At 44.4% G+C, this 23,025-nt stretch overlaps 1 protein-coding gene across 16 annotated transcripts in view; it reads right to left on the reverse strand.

Annotated features, from left to right (window-relative positions):
• Positions 1-23,025, reverse strand: part of PPFIA1 (PTPRF interacting protein alpha 1) — a 119,720-nt gene that overhangs the window by 57,051 nt on the left and 39,644 nt on the right. For 10 of the 16 annotated variants that reach the window (XM_064370310.1, XM_012452998.3, XM_012452993.2 and 7 more), the window contains 9 exons: positions 9,729-9,830; positions 9,218-9,382; positions 8,613-8,687; positions 7,869-7,970; positions 7,416-7,637; positions 4,090-4,236; positions 2,650-2,784; positions 1,680-1,754; positions 1,149-1,232 (listed from right to left, as the gene is read on the reverse strand). In XM_064370310.1, the coding sequence (XP_064226380.1) occupies positions 1,149-1,232; positions 1,680-1,754; positions 2,650-2,784; positions 4,090-4,236; positions 7,416-7,637; positions 7,869-7,970; positions 8,613-8,687; positions 9,218-9,382; positions 9,729-9,830 (1,107 nt within the window). The remainder of the gene's footprint in view (positions 1-1,148; positions 1,233-1,679; positions 1,755-2,649; positions 2,785-4,089; positions 4,237-7,415; positions 7,638-7,868; positions 7,971-8,612; positions 8,688-9,217; positions 9,383-9,728; positions 9,831-23,025) is intronic. The other 6 variants (XM_012453001.3, XM_012452995.2, XM_012452994.2 and 3 more) reach the window with 1 other exon arrangement.

Genomic DNA, 23,025 nt, shown 5'->3' on the forward strand with positions numbered 1-23,025 from the left:
GTAGTGACCTCTCCTTTCCTCATAAGGTCTAACATGTAGCAACTATCATTACCTGAAAGGGCCCAGCACATCATGTGGCATACAGGGTATCTCATACTTTTCTAAGGAAAGATACAGTATCCTTCCTTGTGCTTATTTTCTGTCAGCATTTAAGTAATTTTTAAAGAACACAGCTTAAAGTTCAGTGCTGTGTCTGCGTGCATGAGTGTGCACTGTGGAAGGGGAGGTGGAGACTTCCTAACGTGCACCCTCTCACTGGGAGTCAGAATCATCATTCCCCAGAAGCTCATTTGACTCTCTGCAGGGCATGGCCAAGAATACAGATTTCTGGTGAAAACAAAATCTAGTAGCCTTAAATTAATGTTATAAAGTGGGCTGATGTTGGGGTGCAAGGGTTCTGCAATTTGATGCTGCATGCTTCCTTTCTCCACCTACTTGTTAAAGGGAAATCCACCCCAAACCCCAGGCCTGGTGCCAGCTGGCCCTGGGACTGCTCTTGCTATAACTTTTTCCTGGATGTTCCATATTGACATGTGCACAACTCTTCCAGAAAAACGATCTTAGACTCAACGGACAGGAGCCTCTACTGCCACACTCTTTCCTAATGCTTTTTACTGTAACTCAATTATAGCGTTGCTCTTGCTCAGAAATATTCATTCCAACACACCATTATGTTTGGAGTATTTTAACTTGGGACAGAAGTCAGGCCTCTGATCTGCATTTGGGACTTCAGTGCCACATTCTAAGCAAGTAGACTAGTCATCCAGGACAATGGGCCTGCCTCTACATTTTGAGGGGGTCCCCATGATGGTGCCACAGGTACTTAGAGCAGTTCCCCTGATAGGCTGCTAGACTTAACAAGCGAGAAGCATTTTGGACACGAGGATCTAATCTACCCCCTCAAGTACTGCCTATGAGCTCAAATTTCTTCCACACCTTCCAATACAGACTGAAAACTGCCACTGTGTGGGATGTACACATGAGCGGACAACTCACAGATGAGGGCGCAAAACAAATGCACTCGACCAGAATTGAGCTGGAGAACCAACATCTCGGTCGGGGGTGGGAGGCCCTGAGCTCCCCACAGCCTGAGCAATGCCCTTGCAGCCCCCAGCTCGGTGCTCCCGCCCTCCAGGCTCAATGCTCACCCGCTGCAGTTCTTGATTCTTCTCCTCCAACTGTGCTTCCATCTGTCGTAACCTTTCTTCAATGTTGCCGTGTCTCTCTTCAGCCTGTCAGCAGAAACAGCATCAGCTGACCTTATCCTTACACTTCATCAGTGACATGCTGCATACTACTGCAGTGGCAAACAGGCGGAACATGCTCTGCGTGGACTGCTCCGCCATTCTAAATGGAAAGCACGTACTCGCATCCATCAACACAGCCTATGGGGCTTCACGTGCTGGGCCGTGAAGACTGCTCCACCATACTAAATGGGTCGCATCCATCAACAAAGCCTATGGGGCTTACGTGCTGGGCCGTGAGGTGGCTAGCCCTCTTGTGTTGGTGATTCTGAAGCATGGCTGCTGCTGACGACTGACTGGGTGCTTCCCCACAACCCCTATGCCCAATCTCAATGGATTCGTGATTCTCCCCATCCTTTGACTGCTTCTGGTTAGTCAGCATGGAAAGCAGCAAGCAGTGGCAAGCACAAGCAAGGAGCAGTGCACCCATTCTACCTTCCTAAGCTTGGAAGTAAGTTCCAACAGTTTAGCTTCCTTAGCAGCAGAGCTCCCAGAAGACAAAAGGTCAGACTACAAAGCCAACAAGGGACAGGAAAGATAAAAGGGGAGAAAAGAAATTGAGACTTTAAAAGCAGATCATGAAGTGGGAGGAAAGGTTCTCTTACAGCTCTTAGCAACAAACTTGCTAGAAGGAACAGGTCTGTGAGCCCTAAAACCATCTGAATGGTCCAGGACACCCTCCCCAGCAGCTTGAAAAGCTTGAGCCAGGAGAGTCAGGATGACTGCCCAGGAGGGGCCTTGGCTCCTGCTGCTCACTTGCCTGGAGCTGCAGTGCTAGGCTCCCCACGCCTGGGAAGGCTGGGGGTTTGCCCAGTGCTGAGCTCCCTGGTCCTCGCCGATCCCAGGACCTATGACAGCATCTGCCTCTTTAGCTCTTCCTCCATGAATGGTGAGAAATGGGAGGGACTGTGCCTTGCATATGCCTAGTCAACAGTTGTTGAACAAATGAATAAATACTACTTTTAAAAACATATTTTTAAGTAATTTCAAAATAATGAAATTACTTAAAAATGTGTTTATTAAAATTTATCTCGATGGTGTTTTTAAAAAAATGCCATCTTCCTATTTCTGAGGAAAAACTACCCTTCTTTTACAGAGGCTTCCATCCTATGCTTCGGCTGGTGACTTATAACAATTCTAAGAAGCAGAAACTCTTAGATCACACATGCTGTGGACAAACAGCACACACCAGGACAAATAAAACCAAGGGAGACTTCGGGATAAAAGGATCATGTCTGGCATTTACAGAGTGTTCCAATCTTAGATGAAAGAGCACTCAAACCAAATCCGTGCTCTTCCATGGATTTAGTGCACTGATGTATTAAGAACAATGACAAACAAGGTACACAGACAAGGCACAGTCACAGGCCTGGCAGCCGAACCAGAACTAAGCTCATAGTACCACCTTGGAAAGCGCTGCCACCCTCTGAGCCAGCTCTGCCTCCACTTCGGGAAGCGTCTCCGCCTTCCTCAGGGTCTGTTGCAGCTTTTGCTCTGCCAATTCCAAGCGCTCCTGTAACTGGCGGTTTTTATCTTCAGTCTATAAAATGAGAGCAAAGCATCAAAATGCAGCTAATCATCTAGCTGTATCAGTTTGTAATAGGCTGAAACAAACTGAAATGCAGGTACAGTAAGACAGTCATGATAGAAGAGCTACAGTGCTGGTAATTGCTTCTGGGTCAGGTTTTTTGTTTTTTTTTTGGGTGGGGGGACAGAGTCTCCCTCTGTCACCCAGGCTGGAGTGAAGTGGAACAATCTCAGCTCACTGCAACCTCTGCCTCCCAAGTTTAAGCAATTCTCCTGAGTAGCTGTGATTACAGGTGTGTGCCATCATGCCTAGCTAATTTTTGCACTTTTACTAGAGACAGGGCTTCAGCATGTTGGCCAGGCTGGTCTTGAACTCCCAACCTCAAGTGATCCACCTGCCTCAGCCTCCCAAAGTGCTGGAATTACAGGTGTGTGCCACTGTGCCCGGCCTGGGTTAGGTTTTACTTGCTGTCAGCAGTACACGCCCACTCTCCTGGGCTTGATTTCAATGTGCAAAACACCTCTTGCCAAAGTATTTGCTTTTCCTAAATAACTTCTAAGCAGCTTTTTTTTTTTGGTCACACAGGCTGGAGTGTAGTGGTACTCTTACATGAGTTAAGTATGGTTTACTAAACCATAGGAGACACATTTCTTACTAGAGACTTCATTGCTTTTGTTATTAGAGATGGGGTCTTGTTCTGTGGTCTGGGCAGTGGTGCGATCACAGCACACTGAAGCCTTGAACTCCAGGGCTCAAGCCATCCTCCCTCCTTAGCCTCCTGGGTAGCTAGGGCTACAGGCACATGCCACCATGCCCAGCTAACTGCTTTTTAAATTTTCTGTAGAGACAGCATCTTGCTATGTTGCCCAGGCTGTTTTCACATTCCTGGGCTAAAGCGATCTTCCCCACTCAGCCTCCCAAAGTGTTAGGATGACAGGCATGAGCCACTGCGCCTGACCAAGACTTCATTTCTTGTACTATTCATTTAGCATGCTGTTCCCACTTAGTAACAAAAAGCCAATTACCTTAAAGTTCTTTGCCACTCTCTGCTCCTTTGGTAAAAATGCTAACAAGCAGTAACTTTTAATTAAAACAAAGGAAAAAGTTGAGGACGGTAGCGCCATAAAATGGTTAAATCAAATCCTACGTAATCAAAACCTGTAAACTGAACTCCCACATCTTGAACATAATATTCTAAGGTCATAAAAATGTTTTATTTGAACTTGATTTCCAACATTTTCAAAAGTGAGAGTAAAAGGGTCTTTAACTTCATTAATAATTAACTGAAGCCAGACAAAGGTTGATAAAATCCATTACCTGTCGATGCATAGAATCTTTATTTGCAATTTCATTTTCAAGTTTATCATTGAGGTCATGCACAGACGTGGCTTCACGCTGTGCAGCGAGGTAGCGTTTTTCAAGAGTAGTGATTCTCTCTTCCATGTCTTCCTTTTGGGCCATGGCCTAAATCAAGTATTTCAGAAGGGACAAAAAGGTAGGTAATTAACAGATTACACACTGAGATACTTAAGGGAGAAAAAAACTGAACTAAATCCTAAATTTCCAATCAAATTAAAAATTAGTGTCCTCAGGCCAGATATAGCAGCTCACTCCTGTAATCACAGCACTTTGGGAGGCTAAGGCAAGAGGATGTATTGAGGCCAGGAGTTCAAGACCTTGTCTCTACAAAAATATTTTATTTTTTGAGACAGGGTCTCACAATATTACCTAGGCTGGAATGCAGTGGCACAACCAAGCCTCACTGCAGCCTTGACTTCCCAGGCTCAAGCGATCCTTCCACTTCAATCTTCCCAGTATCTGGGACTACAAGCACACACCATTATACCCAGCTAATTTTTAATTTTTTTGTGGAGATAGGGGTCTTAGTATGTCGCCCAGGCTGGTCTTGAATTTCTGGGCTCAAGAGATCCTACTTGATCTCCTTTTGGGCTCCCAAAGTGCTAGATTACAGGCATGAGACAGTGAGCCCGGCCAAAAAACTTTTAAAGAAACAAACATTAGCCAGGTGTGGTGGCACGTGCCTGTAGTCCCAGGTACTTGGGAGGGTGAGGCAAGAGAACTGCTTGAGTCCAGGAGTTCAAGGCTGCAGTGAGCTATGATGGTGCCACTGCACTCCAGCCTGGGTAACAGAGAGAGAGAGAGAGATCCTTTCTCAAAAAAAAAAAAAAAAAAAAATTAATGTCCTCAAAATTAAATTGATGGAAGATGTCAATTTTCTCAAATGTGAATGAAAATGTAACTACCTCAAATACCATAAATATTCAGCTATATGCGATTAATAAAGACTTGTCTCTCTTAATACTATGGCCACTCAGTTTGCCAGCTTTCCCATTTCTACATAATACTATAAGAATATGGACACTAAAATATCTAAATATTGCAGGAATTCAAGGAGGTGAAAGTGTTCTCAAAGAAGATACAGTCTATGTCTCCCTCAAGCTATAAATGTTTTGTTTTGTTTTTTTTAAAAGACGGGGTTTCACCATGTTGGTCAGGCTGGTCTTGAACTCCTGAACTGAGGTGATCTGCCCGCCTTGGCCTCCAAAGTGCTTGGATTACAGGTGTGAGCCACCACGCCCGGCCTTACAAACGGTCTTATACAGGACAGAGTGTGGCCTCTCTCGATGGATACAGTATGAGATACAAGTCTCATTTTCTAGGATAAAGGTTGGATGAAATCTCATACAATTACAAGATTCAGGCATACTGACAAATGGAAAGAGAAGTACAAGTTTAATTTACTTGGGTGCAACTACCTGAAGTCTGCAAGATGAACAGTATACAGTATCAAACACTTAAGGCTAGGACCGGAACTTTTTGCTTGTGAAACACCTGTCTTCGACCCCCAGAATTCACTATTTTCATGTTGTTCCCTATTTATAAAATGACTAAAGTTAGAAAGTCTTAATATTAAAAGTGATAGGGGAAAAAAGCTCAACATCACTGATTAGAGAAATGCAAATCAAAACCACAATGAGACACCATCTCACACCAGTCAGAATGGCTATTACAAAAAAGTCAACAAATAACAGATGCTGGCGAGGTTGTGGAGAAAAGGGAATGGTTTTCTACTGTTGGTGGGAGTATAAATTAGTTCAACCATTGTGGAAGATAGTGTGGAGATTCCTCAAAGATCTAAAGATGGAAATATCAACTCAGGAATCTCATTACTGGGTATATACCCAAAGGAATACAAATCGTTCCATTATAAAGGCATATACACATGTATGTTCACAGCAGCACTATTCACAATAGCAAAGACATGGAATCAACCTAAATGTCCATCAGTGATAGACTGGATCAAGAAAATGTGGTACATACACCATGGAATAGTATGCAGCCATAAAACAGAATGAGATCATGTCCTTTGCAGGGACATGGAAGGAGCTGAAGGTCATTATCTTTAGCAAATACAGGAACAGATAAACAAAATACCTCTTGTTCTCACTTATAAGTGGGAGCTAAATGATAAGAACACATGCACACATAGAGGAAAACAATACATACTGAAGGGTGGAGGGTGGAGGGCAGGAGGAAGAGGATCAGGAGAAACAACGAATGGATATCAGGCTTGGTACCTGGGTGACAAAATAATCTGTACAACGAATCCCCATGATACAAGTTTACCTATGTAACAGACCTACACATGTACCCGAACTTAAAATAAAAAATAAAAAAGTGATAGGTCTTAAAAGAAATTCAAAATTCTCTGCATATTAATAATCTCTGCCACACAATCTCTTGCTGTAGCCAAAGAATATGACCTAGTAGGTGACATACTGCATGTAAATATACTTCCTGTGGTGAATTCCTATAGGAAACTACTCATGTCAAGCTACCGAACTTGAAAAGCACATGTTCAACGTTTGAGGTGCCTCACAAGGGACAAAGCACAGGTTAGAAAGTGACAGGAAGGGCACCTGAGAAAGAACTCGGCCTCACTGTTTTATGATCAAATAGTTCCTCATAGTTATAAAGGCATAAATATCTGTCAGAAATGAGTATACTGTGACATATTTTTAATATACAATCCTGATAACCCATGTAGAAGCAAATTCCACTCTCAATTGTTTATCTGACCATCAATATTCAATGCCACGAATTCCTTGAAGAAGCAGGTCAGAAAAGAAGACCACCAGCAACACCCCTTCCACAGTTAACAGACTATACTCACATCACCCTACGTGAACTGGTAGCACAGCCAGGATCAACATCTGCTTGCTAAGAATGTGTGCAACAGAAGGAAATCTGAACATAAGAACAAATTAGGACAGCCTAGAAATTGTACAGATGAAGAATCTACAAACAAGGACATTAAAAGATCTCAAAACAGCACAGGTAGGAAGGGCCAGTGTGGCATCCGCTCCATGGCCAGAGAAGTCAGTGGGACTAGTTCTCCTCTACTTTGAAAACCTCAGGGACAGGAGATTTCACAACAAAAATGGGGAGGCAGCTTATCACAGTTTCACAGCACTCTTTCTTTTTCAGTATCACTTATACAATAATCCAAAGGCTGACTATAATTGGGAGAGTAAGGGACAAAAGGAGAAAAAAAATCATTTAACTAAAACATCCCAAACATCCAACCTCATGACAAGACTGCAATCTTTGTTCTCACTCACTTCACGGACATCTCGTTGCAGTTTTGTGTTCATTTCTTCAGATTTGATGAGATCTTTTCTGGCGGTGTCCAGATCCTCTTCCAGCTCTGTCACGTGACTGGAGAGGGAAGCCAGGCGGTCCTTCATTTGGCTCTGTTCCCTTGACTGTTTACTTATGATTTCTTGGAGCTCAATTACTTTAGCAAGGTCTTCCTCGTGGCTTAAAGAACCATCAGAAGATCTCTGATAGGGGGGAAAAAATCCTTAAATACCCTTGTTTGGTGAACTATAAAATAAAAATGCTTCTGGGAAACAGCTAAAATCAAAATTGGCTTATGCAATCTTTTGGATTACACAACTTTCATGACCACTTCAGCTCTAAGCCAGTGCTTTAGCAACCGTTTTCCACGTAACCCGACACATACTGCGGACAAATGACATCCAACAGAATAAAGAGAAAGCCTGCAGACTTGCCTTTCCATTCGTGCTTGGTGTATTTTCTTGTTCATAGTTTACGTCCAGCACTCCATCTGTTAGTGTTTTTTTCTGATTATTCTGTTCTTTAAGAATCATTAGCTAAAATCAAAAAATTGAACGAGTATAAAATACCTTACATAAGAGAAGTAAGATAGTAAAACTCCTTTTGGAAAAACATAACTATAAACTGCTTAACACAGTATAAAAAAGAAAGCATATGGCAATGCTATCCAATCTGATCTTTAAAGATGGAATTTGTTATCCACTGGCCAAATGAGTCCTTAGGTAACCATAGTTTTCTAGTCCTTAAAATGACCCAGATAAATAATATCTGATATTCACAACTACAGTCTTTATACTTCTTTTACTTTTTTTTTTTTTTTTTTTTGAGATGGAGTCTCGCTCTGTCGCCCAGGCTGGAGCGCACAGGTGAAATCTCAGTTCACTGCACGCCTCCCGGGCTCAAGCGATTCTCGTGTCTCAGCCTCCTGAGTAGCTGGGACTATAGGCACATACCGCCACTCCTAGCTAATCTTTGTATTTTTAGTAGAGACAGGGTTTCACCATGTTGGCCAGGCTGGTCTTGAATTCTCGACTTCAGGTGATCTGCCCGCCTCGGCCTCCCAAAGTGCTGGGATTAAAGGTGTGAACCACCATGCCCAGCCCTTATGCTACTTTTAATAATTAAAAGATAAAAATAAAAACCTCCCAATTCAAATCATGATGATGTATCAAGCTTACCTCCTTGTGTGTGGCACCTAATTCTTCTTCTAACAAACTACATCTTTCAAGTGCTACTCGTAATCGCTCTCTCACCTGAAAATAAAAGGGGTTGAGTTTGTGTGTGTGTAAACACTGCTTTATTCTTACTTTACAGTTAAGTGTACTATATATATTAGTGTAATATAACATAATAAAATACCATTAATGTCTGTCACTGATCTTACTTTCAAAAAACTTGTTAATGATTCTAAATTAAGTTTGAGAAAAATCTTCCCCCTAAATAATACTAGATTGTTGCAAAAGTAATTGTGGGTTTTGCCATTAAAAGTAATAGCAAAACCCACAACTAGAAGTAATAGCAAAGCTCACAATTACTTTTGCAACAATCTAGTATTACCCAATTTGAAACAGCAAATCAATATACATTAGAAATTTTTTTACATTAGTAATTTTAAGACATATATGCCAATTAGTACTTTTTTAAACCTATAAAACCCTGTCTTCTTAAACAGAAAATTTATTTCCAAGAATTCAAGAAGCTTCAAATTAAGTTACACCAACACTTGCGGAGCTGGCCTAATCCACAGCATGTGCACAAACCAAGGTTCACGCGGCTGAGGCACCTTTTCGTCCAGAGCTTTGTGGTGTTCAAATAGCGACTTCAGGGCCTTCAGCACCTCCACTTCGCTGGACACGCCTGCTGGAGACTGAGCTTGTCTCTTCACCACGGTCATCCTAAGAGACCGCTCATGCCTGGAAACGAGGCATTCCAAATGCTCCAACAGCAGCTGAAATAAAAGGTCAAAATAAAGACTCGTTAAAGAGCACTTTTCATTTCATAATTGAATCTGGGGCAAACAACACCTTTACAGTCTCATGCTAAAATGAGGTCCCTTCAATTCAGTAGAAAGATACAATCCCCTCAAATGTATTAAAATATCATAAATTCTCATCACAAATTTCAACCCATTAATGTGTGATAATGCTGGCTAATCACAGTGCGCTCAGTAGGAAAAGGTAAGAAATGTGTTTGAAGCCGGGAAGAGTGGGTTGTCCTTTCGTTTTGAGAGAGCACCCTCCTCCTGACAGACAGTGGCTCCAGGGGCGGGCGGTGAACAGCAAGGTCACACTCACTCTGGTGTTGTTCCTTTCTGCTTTCAGTTCAGCAATTTCTTCTTCCCTTTCAAGGAGCTGTTCCCTGCATACATTGAGTTCTTTAGTAAGTGCCGCAAACTCCTAGAAAATTAGAAAACAAAATTAAATAAGACCCTCCAAAGAAAGACTTCCATCAAGCCTCCACCATCTTCACACGAAGGCAACCTCATTCCAAGTTATGGGGAAGGGATCTCTATGATCCTCCAGAGAAACAGGGGATCAATGGACTGGCCTAAGACCACACAGATTCCCTAATAAATCAGAACACTGACTCAGACCATCTGACTTCCTTCCATCCGTGGGCCCTGCCTGGGACCAGGATGGCAGGGAAAGAAAGGGAATCGAAGTCCACCTTCTCAGCAGCCAGAGAAGTCCAAAACATTTTCCTCAACAGGATCCTGACATGAACTGAAGAGGTTTTTGAATGACTCACAGACATGTGATCTAGAGTTGCAGGAGAGAGAGGAAAGAAGGCCTAGAAGGCCACCACCTCTGTCCTAGCCTCCTTTCCTTCCTTTTTCTTTCTGAGACAGGGTCTCACTGCGTCATCCAGGCTAGAGTGCAGTGGTGTGACCACAGCTCACTGTAGCTTTGACCTCCTGAGCACAAGTGATTCTCCTGCCTCAGCCTCCCAAGTAGCTGAGACCACAGGCTTCAGCCACCGTGCCCAGCCTCTCTTCTAAATATTTCTGCAAGAATCCCTACTCTGGGTAATCGACTTCTGGCATGAGGCATGAGAAGCTCCACTGACCTGCTTGCTCCCATGGAAAACAGGTGAATATTGTAAGAAAACAACTATTTAAAGCCTCTGGAGATCATTCTAAGGGCAAGTGGGTCAGCAAACAACTGAAAATTCAGTAAGAATGGGCAGAGTCTGTTGTATTTGAAACAAGACTGCTCCCTGCCTCCCCTCCAGGTCAGTGAGGCAGAGACTCCATTCTAGATAACTGCAGCTGATAACGTAGGGCCCCTCTCCCCCTGCTCCAAACCACATTTTCTTCCCAGGAGGGGCAGAACTTCAGTGCTTCCCATCCCATCCCAGCTACCTGGTGCTGATGCTACATGCTGGCTAGTGAAGTCATGGGTGGGGAGCAGGGGGAGAGCCTTCCTACTTCTGTTCAGCCTCCACTCTAAAATGGAGGCTCAACTTTAAGTGTGGCAGGCTGAGAATACTGGGGCCCTGATCAGCTGTGCCCTGGCTCTGTGAGGTGGTAGTTGCACTCCGGCTCTGCAATGACAAGCTGGTTCTGAGAGTTTGTCTGGGAGAAGCAGGTAGAAAGAGAGACCGCTCCTAACCCCTTCCCGAGGCACTAACTTCATATGCAACCAAGTCTGGTGATGTGTGAACCTAAGGGCACTCTCTTTAAACCTAGGAATAGTGGAGGTCCTAGTGAAGGCAACTGGAGGTGTGGGTTTCACAGAGACACAGCCTAGACTGCAGCTACCTAGTCGGAGGGAGAACTGGAGAATTCTTGCTGCAGGAGCCCTCCAGGGTGGGAACAAACCTCCTAAAATGACTTGAGAAACTGTTTCTTAATTTCACTGAATTGTTTTGTAATTATCCCAGACCATTGCTGAAGACAATAGAAACACTTGTGGGGTTCAGAACTGAGTGTGGTCAGAGAGACTGGAGGAGAGCAGCAGGGTGACTGTGGGCATGCCCAAAGCTGCGCCTGGCTGGGGCGTAACAGCAGAGGCTGAATATGGTGGGCATGGCGGGCATGAGCACATTTCACTACATGAATCTAGTATTCACTGAACTGGTTAAAGCTGGCAAGTTTTATGTTAGTATATTTTATTGCAACTAAATATATAAAGATATTATAAATATATTATACAGTGAGTTTCGGAGACAAGGCTGCTCCTAAGACCATAAAATTAGCTAAAGAACACAAACAGCTATTCAATTCAGTATTTCAATGCACACTTGCAAACACAAAGAAAGTCCAACAACACTAATTAAGATCACCCAAATGTGTCTTAAAACCTGGTAAGCATTCTGTCAAGTGTTGAAACCTCTTCAGAGGCCGAACAGAGCAATCAACACAGGCTTCTGGGCTGGGCAGCGTGTGGAAAGACAGCAGAGTTGGGCCGCTGAGTAGATCGGTCTCCTGTCCATGTCCTCCTACCCAGTTTGCTTTTATTCCTAAGTTTCAGAGATTTCTTTTATATGTGCCAATATTAATCATATCAAATACCCTGATTTACATCTTCTCTGATAATCAATTACCTCTAGCTGACTGTCAGATCATCTAATGCCTAACATTAACGAAAGAGTGTCATCTTATGGGGCTCTTACGTGAGAAAAGATTATTTCTCTTGCAGACAAAAAGGAAAGAGACTCAAACTAGCTTCAGTGAAAAAGCCATTATTACGGCACCTAACGTCAAGTCAAAGTACAGAGTCAGCTCCAGGCTTGCCTAAATTCAGGACCTTGAATTTTAATTTTATCATCGTGCCTCTCCACCTTGTGCCTGTCATCTGGGTCAATTTTGTGAAGTAACTGCCAAACCATTAATTTTGTCTTTGACTATGTCCAGTCCAGAGTCTATCATCCTGGCTAATATCCTTTTCAGTTACTAGATTTCAAGTTGTTGTTCTTTCCGTCATACCTTCTTGCTCTCTTTTTGGAAAATTTGTTTTCATGGATGCTAATTTATTGTTTTAAGCATCTTAAACATACTTATTTGGAGAGTTTTTGCCAGACTGTCCTTCAATTTCCAATGCAGTCAATGCACAGCTCTGTAAGACATCAACTCTGTGGGGATGTATGAGTATTAGCAGTCTTTGCATGGAGAGGAATGTGGGTCTTGGGCTCATCTCGACAGAAGGTTTTCTGTTGCGGTTGCTCTCCTCCCTGTCTAGTGTCTCAGTCCATTCAGGCTGCAATAACAAACTCTCACTGCCTGAGTGCTTTATAAACAACAGAAATTCATTTTTCACAGTTCTCGAGGCTGGAAATTCAAGATCAAGGCATCAGCAGATTCAGTGTCTGGTGAGGGCCCAACTGCCAGCTTCTGAGGGATCTTCTCCAAGCACATTCATCCATTCACAAGGACTCCACCCTCACGACCTAATCCCCTCCCAAGGGGATGCCGGGGGTTGGGACTGGAGCATGTATATGACTTTGGCAGAGCAGGGGACACAAAAGCATTCAGCCCGTAGCACTAGTGTTCTGTGGTTGCTGCCCTCCGAGCTCCAAGGCCTCAGTCCAGAACTAGGTTTTCCATGGTGACGCAGGATTCTGTTGCATGGTTATGTCACCAACAGTGCAGACCCTGTTAGGGAACCATGGAATAGCACGGCTCATCCCAGGCCTTGCATTCTCCTTCCCTAGGACTACAACTTCCAATAAAGCCCCAATCTGTATAGTGGAGAATTGCCTTAGATAGGGAAACCTTCTCTAACTCCAGCTTCAAAAACCATCTAAGGCCAGGCATGGTGGCTCTCTCCTATAATCCCAGCACTTTGGGAGGCCAAGGGTGTAGGACTGCTTGAGCCCAGGTCAAGACTAGCTCAGGCAACATAGTGAGACCCCATCTCTACAAAACATAAAAAACCAACTGGGCATGGTAACACACACCATGGGTAAACCTGGTAGCACAGACCCAGCTACTCGGCAGGCTGAGAAAGGAAGACTGCTTGAGCCCAGAAGGTTGAGGGTGCAGTGAGCTATGATCACACCACTGCATCCAGCCCAGGTGATAAGGCCATCTCAAAAAAAAAAAAAAAAAAAGTATCTAAATCTAATTCCACTGAACACTTGAATCCCTGTTACCCTTACCCCTGTGGGAACTCAGTTTCCTACTGACACTGCCTGCTGGAGCTTGCAGCGCAGCAGCCAGTGAAATCTAGCCAGTTCACGCTTACTGTGCTAGGTTTCTACATTGTTTCTGTACTGAGGGTATTTCTCTTGCTTGGGGGCCTGGCTATGCTTTTTGGTTTGTTCCTCTACTTAAATTGTACCTTTTCACTGCTGTATTTGGAGGGGAGATGCATCAAAGCACAAGTGAGTAACTCCACCTTGATCAGAAGTCACACTTCATTCAAGAAATAGGACATATCTTGTCTATGTTGGCCACTACAGCAACAGAGAAACAAGGCCTGTCCACTCCTCAGGATGCTTTAAAGAACACAGAGACAAGCTGGCAAGAACCCTAGAGCAGTGAGTGTGCTGGGTGAGAGGTGCCCAGTATACTGCAGGAGCTGAGTGGAAGCCATCCATGATGGGAAGTGGGAGTGCTTCTTGGAAGGTTTGTTGAAGGACACAGCACTTGAATCGAGCTGAATTCTGAACAAGCTTTATAGCCAGTGAGAGCCTCTTTCACAAAAGCAGCATCTGATAAGCGGGGGCTTCAGCAGGGCTTGGGCAGGAGCAGTGTGTATGGAGGAAGCAGGTGAGGCCAGAAGTGGGCAGCCCTTCAGAGACCACAGACACAGTGTGGAGCCTGGATCTCATGTTGAAGCCTTCAGAAACCGCCTTATCTACAGATTGGAGGGCCCTGAACACAAAATGGGGCAAAACTGGTAAAGTCTCAGTCAGTCATTAGCATAAGGTATGTGCTCAAAATGGGTTTGCTGGAGCAATGAAAGGTTCCTGGGAGCAGTGCTGACCTTGGGCTGGAGGAGGAGATTAAGAGTGGGAAATCAGCGATGAGTTCACTGCAGTAATCCCAGGGAGAAATGAGGGTCTGAATTAAGATCAATATTAGAGAAAAAGAGACTAAGTAAGAATTCTCATGAGCTGTGCCCTTCACCAGTTTTCAAAGGATTCCCCTGGACGCTGTGTTCAGAACAGCCTGTGAGAAGGTAGGGCCAGAAGTGCGGAGATTGGTAAGAAATAACTACAGTGATGCAGGCAAGATCAGGTTGGGCACACTACAGGTGGTGAGAAGCAGGAATTCCGGGCCTGTTCACTGAAGAGCCAGCAGGAACTCCTGACAGGTCAAAGATCTGAGAGAAAGAAGCACCTGAGGATGCCTCCAAGGATTCTGGCAGGAGCAAGTGAAGGATGGAGTTGCTGGTTCCTGAGAAGAGAGTGACTATGGGAAGAGTGTTGAAGGGAAGATGTAAAAGTTTGGGTTTGTATGGGCTAAATTTGAGATGGTTACTAGACAGTCGAGTGCAATTCACAGTCTGGAGTTCTTGGGAGTGTTGGTGGAGACTGTAAATGGGGATAATCATTTTGTTCCCTGCAAGTCAGTGAGGCCCTTAGTGGAGATGAGATGGGGATCAAGCCCCCAACAGTCTCACATTGAAGGGCATCAGCAAAAGAGGCTAGGAGCAGTCAGTGAGGCAGGAGGAAAACCAGGAAACCCTTTAAGAACTTGAAGTTCGTTGTTTCCAAGAGGATGGAACTGTATGCAAGGATGCTGGTGAATCAAATGAGCCGACTGATGCCTGCTGGTCAGACTTGCTGGAATGGAGATCAATGGTGACCGTGATAGTGGCAGTGTCCTGCAGTGGCAGGTCAAAACCCTCACTGGACTGAGTTCAAAGAGAATGGGAGGAGAGGAAGTAAAGCAGGGAGTACAGAAAATTCTTCCAAGGAACTATGCAGTAAAGGGGACAGTGGCTGCAGAAGACATGAAGTCAAGGAGGACCTTTGCAGGATGAGACAGACATTTGCATAGGGAGGGCAAGAATCTGACGGGAGGTGAACTGATAAGAGTCCAGCTGAAAACAGGTAAGTCAAGTGGCTAAGAGGAGAGGCTGACCTTTTCTGGGGCATGCAGATCACCTGCAGTAAAGGAAAACAGAGCAAACTACCCGAGGTACAGATCCAGAGGTGCTGTGGGAGTTGGCGGAAGTTCTTTTCTGATTTCTTCCAAAGTCACTGAGAAAAAACAAACGCAATGTCATCATTCTGCATTTGCATTTGGGGAAGACAGCAGGGAGAAGGTATGAAATGGCATCTAGAGAAGAGGATGGGTAGGCAGTATGCCACGCAGGAGAGAGAGGGCGGGATGTACTAACGGGTGCTGCAGGACTCAGAGCCTCTGCAGGTCAGTGGCGGTGAATGGGCATAGAGAACAGACTGAATGGGGTGGTTTATACCAGGTAAACTCAATGAAGTGGAAGGGGTGAGGGAGCTGAAGGGCTGGCAAGCCTGGGAGGGTAATAATGGACCAAAATGGGAGATGCAGAATCCTGACAAGGTGGCAGGGTCCCAGGATTGTCAGTCCCAAGAAAGTGGAATATCAGTGTTTTATTTTTTAAAGTCTATTATGAACAAATTTTGTCACCTTTAAATGAAAGACCTAGTCAAAACATATGTCCTCATGACCAGGAGGACCTAGAAGTGAAGAAAGAGCACTTCACAATTCAGATGATGCAAGAACTACGCAGCCTGAGTTACTGCACAGACCCATCCATCCCAAAACATGAAGAGAAGGTGCTGAAGCTGGCCCCACCTTCACTGTCACTCAAACCCTGGCAGCACACTGTCACTCTTTCAGCACCAGCAGCAAGCCTTTTCCTGTTTCATACAGTTTCCTCCAAGAGCCCCAAACTATCCTCATTCAACTTCCAAGATTTCAGATTTGCCTCTAAAACCAAAGAGAATACAGGTTAATTCCTATTATTTTGGTTAAATGTAGTATTCCCAATATATTCAACTACCAAAACTACTCTATGGTATACTGCTGTAGCCACAGTAGAAAACAAGTTTATAGATGTTGATGATTATTCTACTCAAAAAAAAAAACAAAAAAACCTTTCTCTCTGCTCAGGAGAATCCAACAACAGAAAATATATCAGTCAGCCATGGTGGCTCATGCCTGTAAACCCAGCACTCTTGGAGGCCAAGGTGGGTGAATCACCTGAGGTCAGGAGTTCGTGACCAGCCTGGCCAACATGGTGAAACCCCACCTCTACTAAAAATACAAACATTAGCCAGGTGGTAGTGGCACGCGTCTGTAATACCAGCTACTCGGGAGGCTGAAGCAGGAGAATCGCTTGAGCCTGGGGAGGCAGAGGTGGCAGTGAGCTGAATAGCGCCACTGCACTCCTGTCTGGGTGACAGAGTGAGACCCTGTCTCAGAAAAAAAAAAAAAAAAGAAAAGGAAGTATATCCGTTAGACAGGAAATTTCAAAGTTAAAGATTCCAAAAGCACGCTCCTGTATGCACTATTTGTATTATTATTGCAGAAAAAAATGATACAAACCCCAAATATGTGCAATAAATGATCTACCTTATTACATCACAGGAATCTAATTGTCAGTGTACATTTTTTCCTATTTAGGAAAAAAAATGTTAAGTTTAAAAATACTGTAAGCCAAACACACCACTAGTTTAAAGTGACATTCTACTTATTAAAGTGTCGAGTATTTTCTGAAACTGAATAGATGCAATAATTACTGGAATATTTTCATTTAAAATATAAGTCTGAGGAATGCAAATATGTATTTCCATTTGACATTATCTAAGACTGAGAAGACAGAAAATAATATTAACCACTAAAATCAGTTAAAGAACTTGGTTTGACATAATGCTTGATAATGCTGATATTTATCATTTTTGGATGCAAGGTTTAGATCTGAACAACAGGTTCATATTATAGACCAGACATTATTATTCAAAATCCACAATCACATCAATTTCAAGTTAAGCCCTATAGATCAGATGCAACATTTATTGCCAAAAGTGACCCACCTTTTCTCTTCCTGTCATTCTGATGGCTCCCAGCAGCCCTACCACCAGTGGAAAAGGGGCAGCAGAGCCTCATGGCCCCCACCCTCACATGGATCCCTGGGTCCCGCCCCTTACCCTTTCCTCTTCCCGTTTTCTTTACTTGGCCATAACAAGTTATAATTCTACATCTCTTAAGCTCTATAATCTCCTTCAATAGCTCTGGTTTACTTTTTAATTACTTTTCATTATTTCACTAACCTTTTGCTGAAAATGAAATAAAACTTCACTGGGTGGATTATTATTTGGCCATAAAAAGGAAGGAAAGGCTGGGCGTGGTGGCTTATGCCTGTAATCCCACAGCACATTGGGAGGCCAAGGCAGGGAGATTGCTTGAGGCAAGGAGTTCAAGACTAGCCTGACCAAAATGGTGAAACCTTGTCTCTACTAAAAATACAAAAATGCCAGGTGCAGTGGTGTGTGCCTGTAGTCCCAGCTACTCAGGAGGCTGAGGTGGGAAGATCACTTGAGCCCAGGAGTTCTGGGGTGTAGTGCACTATGCTGATAGGTATCTGCAATAAGTTGGGCATCAATATGGTGACCTCCCAGAAGCAGGAGACCACCAGGTTGCCTAAGGAGGGGTGAACCAGCCTAGGTCAGAAACAGAAAAAAGCTCCTGTGCTGATCAGCAGTGGAATCGTGCCTGTGAATAGCCACTGCACTCCAGCCAGGGCAACATAGGGAGACCCTGTCTCTAAAATAATCAATCAATTAATTAATTAATTAAAATTTTAAAAATACAAAAATTAGCCATGCATGGTGGTGTGTGCCTGTAATCCTAGCTATTTGGGAGGCTGAGGCCTGGGAGGCAGAGGCTGCAGTGAGCCGAGATCATATCATTGCACTCCAGCCTGGGCAACAAGAGTGAAACTCCATCTCAAAAACAAAAAGGAAGGAAATTCCGACATATGACACAATATGGATGAACCTTGAGGACGTCAGGTTGAGTGAAATAAGCCAGTCACAAAAAGGATAGAACACTGTAGGATTCCACTTATATGAGGTCTCTAGAGCAGTCAAACTCATAGAGACATAAAATAGAATGGTAGGTATCTGGGCAATGCTGGGTGGGGGAGGGTGAGACAGGGAGTTGATGTTTAATAGGGATAGAGCTTCAGTTTGGGAAGATGAGAAAGTTCTGGAAATGCATGGTGGTAATGGTTGCACAACAGTGTGAATGTACTTAATGTCATGCGCTTAAAAATGGTTAAGACGGTAATTTTTACATTACATGTCTTTTACAACCAAAAAAAAAAAAGTCTGTGTCTTCTCAGTCGAAAGGGGGTCTAATAAATGCAAACAAGGACCTGAGAAACCCACGTGCAGAGCTCACACTTGATCTTCAGGGAGGAGAAGCTACTCACCTCAATCTAGGTTTAAAAGCATGTCAAAATTGAAACAAAGAAAAGTGGAAGTTTATATATTAAAATGAATGAGCAAATCATGTTTTGAAACCCTAGTGCCATGATTAAAAGTATGCTAATAAACATCTATATCTATCTGCCTGTCAGTCCATAGACAGATGTATGGATGGACCACTCCTAGTGAAAGAAGGGTGACAGGAGGACACTAGAAAACCACAAACTTCATACTTTTATAAGATTTGAAATTTTATAAAAATTTGATCTCATCATCTCACTGAATTCTAATCATGTTCAAAGCCACCGTGACTGAAGTAGCACAGACTTTTCAATCACTGGACATTATTTGCATGTAACAGATTACATAAACATTTTTAAAGTTCTAATATATCTGAAATGGCTGTGAACCCACCCAAAATCTCATCTGGAAATGTAATCCCCATCATCCCCATGTATGGAGGGTGTGACCAGGTGGAGTTAATTGGATCATGGGGGCAGTTCCTCTGTGCTGTCCTCATGGCAGTGAGTGAGTCTCACAAGATCTGCTGGTTTTGTAAGAGTCTGGCATTTCCCCTGCTTGCATGCACTACTCTGTCCTGCCATCCTGTGAAAAAGGTGCCTGCCTGCTTCTCCTTTGCCTTCCCTCATAACTGTAACTTTCCTGAGGCCTCCCCAGCCATGCAGAACTGTGAGTCAATCAAACCTCTTTCCTTTATAAATAACTTAGTCCTGGTATTTCTTCACAGCAGTGTGAGAACAGACTAATACACTATCTTATTTCTTTTCCCTGTCAGTTTCTCTTAAAGAAATATATGCTGACAAATGTATGCTCATACTTAGTATTTAGTGACCAAATAAATATTGAGTTAAAAAAACATAATACAGAAGCACATTTCCATATGATCCTATCTGATTAAAAGCAAACGCACACTTGTATGTATTTTTCAAGTATATATAAAATAAAACATAGAAAGATACACACCAAGCTGCTCATGCTGGCTACCCACTATAGTGGGTTAAGGGTTGGAAGATTATTTTTTTGTTTTAATTTTTAAGTATGTATTGCTCAATACTAAAAACAAAAAAAGATCAGTCCTCCCTCCTCTGTCTTTCTAAACAACGCTAAACCCAAGGACATGAGCAGAATACAGGTTGTCCACATGGACATATAACTTGTTCAGAAACATGTCCATAGCCCGCATCCCTCAGTCTTCAGGTCTGTTTCCTCCCCCCTTACTCACCACTGCAATTGTCTCAGCGTTAGCTGTTTCCATGGCACTCAGGACCTCTCCTCTGCTAAACCCAAAAGCCAGCTCCAGTCCACCTACTGGGGAGCCTCTGACTGTTCGCCCACATCTCTTCACCTCTCTGTTTTCTCTCTGTCTATTCACAGAACGCCGGTGCTCTAGGGTTCCAGATTCCAGGTCTGCTGCTCACCCTATGCAGTGTTCCTGCTTGAACCTACTCTAGGCAAATGCCCAACTGCCCCTTTTTAAATTTCTGTTTGAGACAGGGCCTCACTCTCTTACCCAGGCTGGAGTGCAGTGGGGCAATCAAGGTTCATGTAACCTCAACTTCCCAGGCTCAGGTGATTCTCCGGCCTCAGCCTCCCAAGTATCTGGGACCACAGGCATGCACCACCATGCCCAGCCAATTTTCTGGAAAGATGGGGGTTTATCGTGTTGCCCAAGCTGGTCTCAAACTCCTGTGCTCAAGTGATCCTCCTGCCTCCACCTCCCAAAGTGCTGAGATTACAGGCAAGATATCTTGGAGGTTCGAAAACCTTTCCCCACACTGAGCTCATCTTATTCCTCCTGCTCCAATTCCCAACTCCTCCTAAGCCCTCGCACAGTGGACATCAGCATCCAGTTGTCCAAGTCAGACACTGAGATATCACATCACCTTCTCCTCCTCCTCCTCCACAGTAACCACTTACTGAGGACTCCTAATTCACCCTCACACACACACCTTCCAGAACTGTCCACTCCTCTACCTCCTCACCCCAGCCTCCTTGATCCAGGCCACTGTGTCTCCTTGGTCTACTACAAAAGCTGCCTAACTCGTCCCCACCTCCAATCTTTCTCCGCTCTGATCCATTCTCTATGTTTTCTAAAACAAATCAGACTGTGACTTTTCTGCTTAAAATCCTTCAGTAACTTCCCACTGCCATTAAAGTCAAGCCCAAAGCTCCCCTAATAACTTTTAACCCAAATGAGAAGTCACGACACACGCTTCTGTTGCGCTATCTGCCAGACATTGTTCTAAACACTTAACATTGATTGTCTCATCCAGTCCTTGAAACACTATCAGGTAACTCCATGAGCATACAGAAGAGGGGTGTGAGTGGTGGCTCCAGAAGTCAGCTCTGCCCATTCTGACCCCCGCTTCTCCCTCCTCACTTCATGCCTCACAGCACGCCAGTCACAATAGAATCTACAGCTCCCTCAGCACACCATCTGTTCCTCTGCTGGCCCTCCACACCACTGCTGTTCCCTCTGATCTCTGAATCTACCAGCTTCCCCTGACCAGCTCCCACTTACTTGATGTTCACAGCTTGAGGACATTTCCTGAAGAGGCCTCCTCTACTTCCCACGTGGACGTGGGCAGGTCCCCTTGCTAGGAGGTCACACCTGCCCCCAGCCCCAGCATTCCTTACTTCCTGATTGCATGCCCAGCTGTCTTCCCCACTCTGCTCTGGAAAACAGAAGCCTGGATCTGCGCCAAAGTGCTGGGCACACAGGAGGAACCCAGTCAATGTCCACAGCCCAAATGATGGCAATGAGACCAAAAGAACACCCATTCACAAAACCAGAATGCTGCCCATTAGGAAAACAATGCACTGCACACCTGGGCTCTGGTGTCAGCAAACCACGCTGACTTCTAGGTGTTTAGGTGGCATGGGCATGACCTGTGCAGTACAGTCTGGCTGCATAGTAGCCACCTGTGGAGCTGACTGAAATGCAGATTCCTGGGCATCACCCTCCTGAATCAACACTTCTATAGGAGGAACTGGGAAATACATATTTCTTAAATGCTAATTCACTAGCCAGGTACGGTGGCTTCATGCCTGTAATCCCAACACTTTGGGAGGCTTAGCTGTGAGGATCATTTGAGGCCAGGAGTTCAAGACCAACCCAAGCAACATGGTGAAACCCTGTCCCTACCAAAAATACAGAAATGAACCAGGTGTGGTGGTGTGCACCTGTAGTCCCAACTACTGTGGGGGCTGAGGTGGGAGGCTCACTTGAGCCCAGGAAGTCGAGGCTGCAGTGAGCCATGATCACACTATTGCACTCCAGCCTGGGCAACAAGAGTGGAGACTCTGTCTCAAAACAAAAAACAAAACAACCAAACAAACGAGATGCTAATTCACAGCCAGGAGTGGTGGCTCACGCTTGTAATCCTTGTACTTTGAAAAGCCGAGGTGGGCAGGATCACATGGCGAAACCCCATCTCTAAAAAAAAAACAAAAAACAAAAAACGAGTCGGGCATGGTGGCTCATGCATGCCTGTAATCCCAGCACTTTGGGAGGCTGAGGTGGGTGGATCACCTGATGTCAGGGGTTTAAAACCAACTTGGCCAACATGGTGAAACCCCATCTCTACTAAAAATACAAAAATTAGCTGAGGGTGGTGGCACGTGCCTATAATCCCAGCTACTCAGGAGGCTGAGGCAGGAGAATCACTTGAACCCGGGAGGCGGACGTTGCAGTGAGCCAAGGTCGTGCCATTGCACTCCAGCCTGGGTGACAGAGTGAGACCACCATCTGAAAAAAAAAGGAAATTAGCCAGGCCTAGTGGTTCATGCCTGTAGTCCCTGCTGCCTGGGAGGCTGAGGTAGGAGGACCGCTTGAGTCCAGGAGGTTGAGGCTGCAATGGGCTGTATCCACACCACTGCACTGTGGCCTGGGTGACAAAATGAGATCTTGTCTCAAAAAAAAAAAAAAATGCTGATTCGTTGTCCTTCCATGTTTGAAAAGAACTGACCCTTCCGACCTCAAACATGTCACTTAAGTTATACCTCTTGGTTTATGTATCTACAAAATGTGTGCAAAGATAGCTACATTCTACTCATAGTCCACAACCATAACAATCAAATGAGAAACCATCAAACGTGCCATTCAACTGAAAGGCAGCATCGCCACCAACCCTCTAACCCAAGAGAGCAGCTCAACAGGTGTTCCGCAATCCCTTCCACAGTAACGCCTCCTATCTGTCTGCTCCT

Source organism: Aotus nancymaae, unplaced genomic scaffold (genome assembly GCF_030222135.1).
Source record: "Aotus nancymaae isolate 86718 unplaced genomic scaffold, 86718_ANA_hifiasm-v0.15.2.pri h1tg000106l, whole genome shotgun sequence".
Taxonomy (NCBI): Eukaryota; Metazoa; Chordata; class Mammalia; order Primates; family Aotidae; genus Aotus; species Aotus nancymaae.